The sequence below is a fragment of the Perca fluviatilis genome, chromosome 20 (assembly GCF_010015445.1).
Source record: "Perca fluviatilis chromosome 20, GENO_Pfluv_1.0, whole genome shotgun sequence".
Taxonomy (NCBI): Eukaryota; Metazoa; Chordata; class Actinopteri; order Perciformes; family Percidae; genus Perca; species Perca fluviatilis.
In genome coordinates, this window is record NC_053131.1 from 25842981 (window position 1) to 25851229 (window position 8249).

Consider the following 8249-nt stretch of genomic DNA (forward strand, 5'->3'; position numbering starts at 1 on the left):
ATGTGTAGCTGATGGAATGATTTGTCAAAACATTAGTACAGTATTGTCACATAAAATATGTCACAACTAGTCCTGGAAATGACATTAATGCTTTATTTCTTTCCAGAGGTGTTTTTAAGTCACGGTGTATACTATGACTATGACTGATCATGCAATTCTTATAAAGATGGTAATATAATTACTGAAATTCTGGAAAAAGCTAAGAAATATCTTCAATGTATAATGTGAATTACTGTATAAGATTCAGCAATTACCTTCTACCTAGATTTTCATATGACCCATATACACATCCATACTTCCATGAAAAAACCTTGGTAACAGCTTTTCTTTTCTGCAATTACTTATCCATTTTAAGTGTCTTGTGGTAAACTAAATGCTTAAATGTCGCACAGAATAGGTCATCCACTTGCTATGAATAATACAGATTTGGATAGAACATTAATGCATTAGTACATTGCAAATCATGGTGCATATTGTATGAATTACCATAAGTTACTTATTTTACAGATTACAATTAGTCACATTTTGTATGTTTTTGTTAAATTTTCAATGAGGAAATGATGCAAATGTTGTAAACATCATTCATTTATAATGTGATTTAAAGTATCCAGCAGTAGTTCATAGCATTAACAAGTGTTGCTTCACGTGCATACCATATTGAGGGGCTTTTAAAATTCTATCTTAAAAGTTGTTACATCGTCTGAAACCAAGAAAGTGCTCTTTATCAAACCATAGCATACAGTGGCTTAGAGAGCTCAACCACAAAGTGAAAACCAAGCAAATAAAACCAGAATTTCAACCAATTTTACAAAAAAAACAGGTCGATATAGAAACATTCTACATTATGTGGAAACAGTAGAGGGTTGGAGAAATGGGAGAGGAAATTATAAAAGCCTTCAGGTATTTTTTCACAGCCCTGTTATTGAAGAAAATACCAAAGCCTGGAAGGCAGGCTCGGATATGAGTGTGTGAGTATTTGGTGTATTCCACTAGTGTAGCCAAGTTGAGGCCAGGTCCTGCCTGCAGTCAGGAATGAGCACAGGGACAGTGGGGGACAGCTCATACTCACCTTTGTACTATGCATTCGTGTGTGTGTGTATCATCCATCAGTTAGACTCAAGCCCACAGACAGGAAGTAGAACATTGAGAGGAAATTGACCTAAAACTGATAGCGTAGCCTCAGGCGTCCTTCTCTGAACCTGTTTCTGTTTTCTCTTCTCGTTCTCTGTTTTATCTCTGTCTGCTCCTGGCCCGCTCTTATTCATTTTCTATTTGTGTCATTCTATCTCTCGCTCTCTCTTCTCTGTCATTCTGCTTCCATTTCTGTCCATCTCTCTGTCTAGAAAATCCAGCACTCAACTTGAACCTTGAATCTTGTTCAAATTCTCTTCATGCTTAAGCAGGATCAATGCATTTGCTCCTCACTATATCTACAGTCAGCTGGGCTGAACTGAGTCTCCACATTGTTAATGAGCTCTGAAGACTCCAACATGCTTTCAGTTCAGAGAGTGCACATGCCTCTGCTTCTTTCTCTTCATCTCAGCTTTCAGAGGGATCTTTCCAATCAATTAAAAGTAAAAAACAGACAAACAAATCAATGAAATGAACCAGACTCTTAGTCGGTTGGTTATACGTTTAAACTTTCCTTTTATCTGGAACTCTGTTATGAACCTGACAATTTTGGAATGACCACAGAACACTCCTACTATGTGGTCCCTGAAGGGGATACGTGGATGCAAAGACACTGCGTGAGGTGAAAAGGTGCATCCAAATTCAAACTCTATAGAATCATTGCTCAGTGAAATCTGAACGCACAGATGTTCTGTGCAAAACTGCATTCCAAAGTTTCCTAACTAGAAGATCATCGTATTTGCACCATCTAGGAGCTAGGAGCAGTTGCCACTGTGGCACATCTTTTGGGTTTGTGTGGGCAGTGAGGGATGCTGAACCAGTGAATACCTTGACCCATTTGGCCTACCAGATGTTTTCTTTTTCTTTACAAATACTGTAAAAACAGGCAGCGTGGAGCGATTAGTGCACACCCTCTCATTTTCCATTCAATCTGTTGCCTTTTAAGGTACTAACTGCCAAGGGTTAGGGTTAACCTCACAAGATCAAGGCGGCCTTAGGTTTGAGAGGCAGGCAGCACAGTTGATTTTTCACTGACTGCAAGACCCAGGGCATGCTGGAAAACACCTGCCTCTCAGCTGATCTAACATCTGATTGGTTCCGAATCGACTCAACATGATGACGTTTTATATAAACTCGGACCTAACAGGATGTGAGTGTTTCTGTGACTTCCTGTTCAGCCTAAAGGCAGCTTGAAACGGCTGTAAACTGTCTTTACTGCAGCTTGTTGTCACCGCCCCCTGTTGCTGCCGCCTGCTCTCGTCCACTTTACAGGTGAGGTGCATTTCATCTTGAACGAGCCTATTATCTGTAACATAGTAGAATTGTAGAATTTGCGGTCTCCAGTCAGCAATTGGTCCAGCTAGGTTCGATCCCCCCACTTCCTGCTTGAGGCTAGAGAACACTGATTGGCACAGCACCCTGTCTCACCCTCCAATCGTAAAGAAGCAATCAGGCTTACATGTGTGTGTGTGTGTGTGTGTGTGTGTGTGTGTGTGTGTGTGTGTGGTATATGGTGCCTGATCGTCACTTGCGCCAGCTGTGATTTTACTTGATCAGCCTGCCAACATGACTTGGGGTGTGCTTTTGTGAATGTCTGGTTGAATGCTTTGCTGAAAGCTTTGTTAATTGCTTTGTTGAAAGATTGTTAAAGGTTCCATGGCATGAAAATTTCACTTTATGAGGTTTTTTAACATTATTATGCATTCCCCCAGCCTGCCTATGATCCCCCAGCGGCTAGAAATGGCGATAGGTGTAAACCGAGCCCTGGGTATCCTGCTCAGCCTTTGAGAAAATGAAAGCTCAGATGGGCCGATCTGGAATCTTGCTCCTTATGAGGTCATAAGCAGCAAGGTTACCTCCCCTTTCTCTGCTTTGCCCGCCCAGAGAATTTGGCCCATCCATGAGAGAGAGACATCATGGCTTTCAAACGAGCAAAGTGGCAGTTGGTCAAGGCCACACCCCCACCCTCCACCTTGCCCCCCTCCTCTCTCCTCCTCAATAGCTACAGACACAGAAATGGCACATACTAAGGAAAGCTCATTGTGGGACCGGCTCTAGTGGCTGTAATTCTGCACCAAGGCTGAATTTTGGGAAAGAGACTTCAGATACAGTATTAGGGGACCACTAAGGTCTATATAAAGGCATCCAAACAGCACCATGTCATGGGATCTTTAAATATCCGATGTAAGACTACTTGGGAGACTGGACCAGGTTTTAGCTTTAAATACTGAAAATTGTTACAAATTTAGATATTTCATGTTTAACCAGCATCCACAGGCCCTTTCTTTCCTTTGTAGTTTGTGCACCTGTGATTCTGTGAATCCATTTAACTCTTATTTTAATAAATACCTTTAACTTACCAAACACACCTGTTTTTATGTTGCTTCCCTTTACCCTAATAAGCTGGGTTGTAACACAGGCACACTGAACAAGGTCACAAGCTAAGGTTTATACCATAACATTCATATAAAACAAATACTGTTTTTTTATTATTATTAATTTTATTTATTTTAATTGTGGGAGTAACCGGTTCACCCGGAGTAAACCTACACAATTGTTTGAGGAAACCAGATCACCTGGAAAAAAACAACACAATGTTTTAAGGAAACTGGATCACCTGGGCAAAAACCCACAAAAAAACCCTTTCATGCTGTGCCAGTGATTGGAAATGGTGGTTGTGGTTGCGGTTGTCGTAAATAGGGAGAGAACCTCACCTTTTAATGTCTTTCCTGCAGAATCTTGATGGGTGGTAAGCGTACATGCTTTGATGTGTTTTTAGACCCCTGCTTGACTGTACTAGCCGATAGCTGCATGTGTGGTAAGGTCTTCATAGCTGGCAGTGTGTTTGGTTGACATAGTGGAAGGACATGCCTTTTAAGGTGTCTCTCTGCTGACGTAGTGGAAGGACATGCCTTTTAAGGTGTCTCGCTGCTGAATCTTTGACAGGTCTTTGTCTGATGATGTGTGCGCTGCACCTTGTCAAGGATGGATGTCAAATGTAAATGCTCTTGTGTTTGCATAGACCCCTCCACGCCTGGCAGGGTGTTTGGTGGAACTGGTACCAGGACACTGCCCTTTAATGTGTCTCTCTGCTGAGTCTTGAGCACACGTCCATATTTGGGCATAGTCTGGTCCAAATATGCAGTCCCGGAAGAGCTATGGTTAAGGGCAGTGCCACCTCTGATGAGGGGCGGGTGTGGCTTGAATTGACTTTCTGTGAGCTGCACTGTCTCGGAGATGGGTGGGAAATGTACTTGTTTTGAAGTGGGTTCAGTCCCCTGCTTGACGGCACCATCAGATTGCGGCATGTTTGCTAAGGTGTTTGTGTCATTAGTGCAACCTGTAGTTGCCGCGGTGTTTGGTGGACATGATGTTGATGTATTTTTAGACCCCTGGTGGACCTCACTAAAAAACTGATTTTCGCTTTTTATCAAGTCAAGCCCTGGTTTAATCTTCATCATCCGTCTATATAAGCAATTCATTTGATCATCTGTTAGTTTGGCTCTAGGCTTCTTAGGTCTGAGTACCTCATCTATTCTGTTATAGAGGTCTTTAAAGCTGGGTATCGGTGATTCTGGTGGTGATGGTGTTGGAGACTCAGGGCATGCCAATTGAAAGTTGCTTGTCTTCGCTGTGTCTGGTCTGCCTGTCTCCTCCTGGTCAGCATTCTCCTCAAGGCTGATTTGCGAAGCACCCCATTGGTCTTTCCCAAAGAGGCCTATGTAGGTGCCTGTGTTTTCCCACAGACAGACATTGCAGTTCCCTGCGGTAATTAACTTTTCACAAGTTGGGTTACACTGAACACTCACCACCCCTGTGCTGTGAGATTGCCAGGAGCGCAACAGAGGAGGTGGACACAATGACACGCGCCACCCATTTCTATCCTCAAATGGCCCATTGTTTACCAGTTTTTTAAACCCAAATGCCTGAATGTCCCACTGATAAATCTTTCCAGTAGTATCCCCGGTCAGTAATATCTGTTCGTTGGGATCAGTTGACATGGTGGTAATGACTGCTCCTTCATCATTCACTGCCCTGAACTTTCCAATCAAACCTCCCTTGCTAATAACAGACCAGGCATACATGTTGCCATCTGAAGATGTCAGCAGTGTGGCTGTGTCAACAATGACCTCCCTGGTCTTCAGACATTTGATAAGAGGTGTGTTATTCACAGCAGTCTCATTCCCATTCAGAGATTTACTACGTAAAGGGCTATTCCCAGTGCCTCTGACATGCTTTGGTCTCTTGTCACCAAGCAGAATCCCTGTCTGGCCTTGAGTTTTTTTGTCTGCCATGTTTGTTCGAGGGCTCTTACTGCCATTGAGCCAGTAGAGAACCTCGCCAGTGTCGGCCTCCCAGATAACAATATTTCCATTGCTGGAGGCAGTAGCCAGTGTGTTTTCATGGGCATCCATTGAGGAAATGTCATCTAAATAATCATGCTTCAAAAATCTGTTGTCATATCCGTGTATGTCCAGGTCATAAATGATCTTGGAGTTCCTTCCTGACACAAACACCCTATCGTCTACACAGACGATACCTGTCACCTCCCTTTGTACGATAACAGGAAGAATGGCAAGTTCTGTTCCGTTGTTGAAGTTCCAAAGTTTAACTTTTCCATCCTGGGAAATTGTGATCAGTCTGCGCTTTAGTCCATCAAATGAAATAGCAATGTGCCCCACATGCTGATCTGGAGTGACCTTGAACTGCATGACGGCCGTTCCTGTTAAGATATCCCACACTGTCACCATGCCATTTTGGCAAACAGAGATAACCTGTTTAAAAATATTGTGATAGAGAGCACAGCACAGGTTCTTGTCATGCGATGTTAATGCATCTTTAAACACATCTGTTCCTCTTCCAAGATATTTGCCAATATCTGTGTTAGCTAGGACTAACTCATTGTTGTGTGTGTTGTAACACACACTGGAGATAGGGCTCTGCATCATTTCTTTAATCTTGAAGCTTTGCAAACAGATCATTGCATCCTCGGACCAAACGCGTACATGGTGGTCCTGCGATAAACTGACAAAAACTTTTTCCTTGGGATTTAACATTATGTGGGTGATGGGTTTGACATGTCCCTTTAATTCCTGGATGCACGACAGTGTTTTGTGGGGAAACCACACCCTCAGTAGCGCGTCCGTCCCACCGGTCACCAGATACCCAGAGGAAGTGGAGTATTCTACACAGGTGAAGAACTCCATATGTCCTCTGCTCTTAAAGACTTTTGTAGACAATTTGGTTTTGGATGTCTTGGGTAGAGAAGCGAGGACCATTGTCTTGGATGAAATACCGCAGATGGCAAATGAGCTAAGTGATGGAAAGTATTGGATCTGACTGCAAATGTCATGGAAGATGTTGACCTTCACACATAGAAAGTCTTTAGAGGTGTTTCTTAACAGGGTTGAAACATAAACAGTTGGATAATCCTGCAGGGAGATTTTCTCGTACGCATCTTTGAAGAAGAGGCCGTTTTCATGTATGTTGTAGGAGATAAACACAGACAAAAAACCTTTTACATCGCCAAAGGAAAACACTGCTTTAGTCCCATTGGACCAGTAGTTCATGGTATTCACTATGTTGTCCTCTACTATTAAAGAGTGGCTGGTTGAAAACAATGTAGGGAATTCATTGCAACGATAGAATATTAGTTCCCTGTCAGAAGTGGAGATACCCAGGTGTTTGAGTTCTCTGATGTAGACCATGTCATTAACATGTATTTTCTTGCTGTGCGAAAAAGGAAGTTTGTTTTCCTTTTTGTATATTTGAACTGGGTATTGGGTGTCAAAGCTGTCAGGCCAGAAGTTGAGGATACCATTTGAGCTGATGGAGAGGTATTGCCCTTTTTGGTAAGCGCTGGTTTGTCCTAATAAAACCTCTGAACCACGATCAGGTTCCATGTCATTCTCGAAGGAACGGTGAATCAGACGAACAATCGCTTTATGGTGATCCACAGATATCATTTTGATAGGTTTGGGAAAGCTTTGATTTTTAAAATCCATGCTTTGTGATGCCTTGTTTTTATTCACCAGGTAGTCTGTTAACTTCCCAAGGTCCACACCTCCATCTCCATTTGTGTCAATCTTCATGTGGAGGGCAATGAGATCTTCTTCATCCATAGTAGGGAATAACTCCGTCATTGTCTCACAGAATTCCTCAATGTCCAATCCTCCACCTCGATTAGCATCAGCCTCACGAAATAGCCTTACAATCTCTTGCAGATTTTCAGCAGTAAACATTTTGTCCGTCTTTGTAAGTTCACTTCTGGTATCCATTGTAGCCTTCTCAGTTAGGTCCTCCTCTGTATCTGTGTGTCCTTCTATTATTATATATATGCAAATTAACTAGTTGCTTAAGAATTAAAGTGTTAACCCATAAGATGTCAATCCTGGTTTAGTTCAAATTTCTATTTGAGTGAAAACAATGGAATGAATTTAGCAGTCTGGAGCAATGAATATAATTCTATTTCTATGTTCTGGAGTGTTGTTGTTGAAACTTGAGCCAAAGAGTATAGAAGTACATTACATATTAAGTACAGTAAATAAATAGCCTATTTGACAGCTTCATGCTCTATGACGGAATTGTTTAATTATAAACGGATCCATAAGCATTATTTAGTTGTGCATTATTCAACATAATTATTAAGGCTATAGAGATATTAAAAACTAGAAACTACTATTAAAGTCCCTTAACTGCTTTTGAATTGGAACCGGTATCGTTCAATTCTATGACAGTTGTGTTGCGTTCAGTCCAAGATGGCGCAGCTGCAGCTCGGTCATGGGTGCGTTTGTTGCAATGGAACGTTGCTGCAAGTTCTCAGAATTGTGTGCAATGTTCCGTTTCTGTGTATCAAAATGTACAATGTATCAAAGATAGTGACCTAAGTGAAAGATAGTGACCTAAGAAAAGATAAAAGCATCCTTCACATGAAAGTCACATGAAAGACAATGATGATGTCATAGTTTGTTATGAAGTGAATGATTTTCTTGTTGTTGAAAAAACTTTATTTAACAACAATTTATAACAAACAAATACAGACATTAGTAATTGACAAGACAACTTCTCATCTCATTGCCTTTCTACAAGCATTTAACAATTCATCATTCACAGCTTTA

General features: G+C 41.6%; 1 protein-coding gene across 1 annotated transcript; it reads right to left on the reverse strand.

Annotated features, from left to right (window-relative positions):
• Positions 1 to 3813: 3813 nt before the first annotated feature.
• LOC120549759 (WD repeat-containing protein on Y chromosome-like) lies at positions 3814 to 7409 on the reverse strand. Its single transcript, XM_039786876.1, has one exon. The coding sequence runs from the start codon at positions 7407 to 7409 to the stop codon at positions 4047 to 4049; it is 3363 nt and encodes a 1120-aa protein (XP_039642810.1). The 3' UTR covers positions 3814 to 4046.
• Positions 7410 to 8249: the final 840 nt, after the last annotated feature.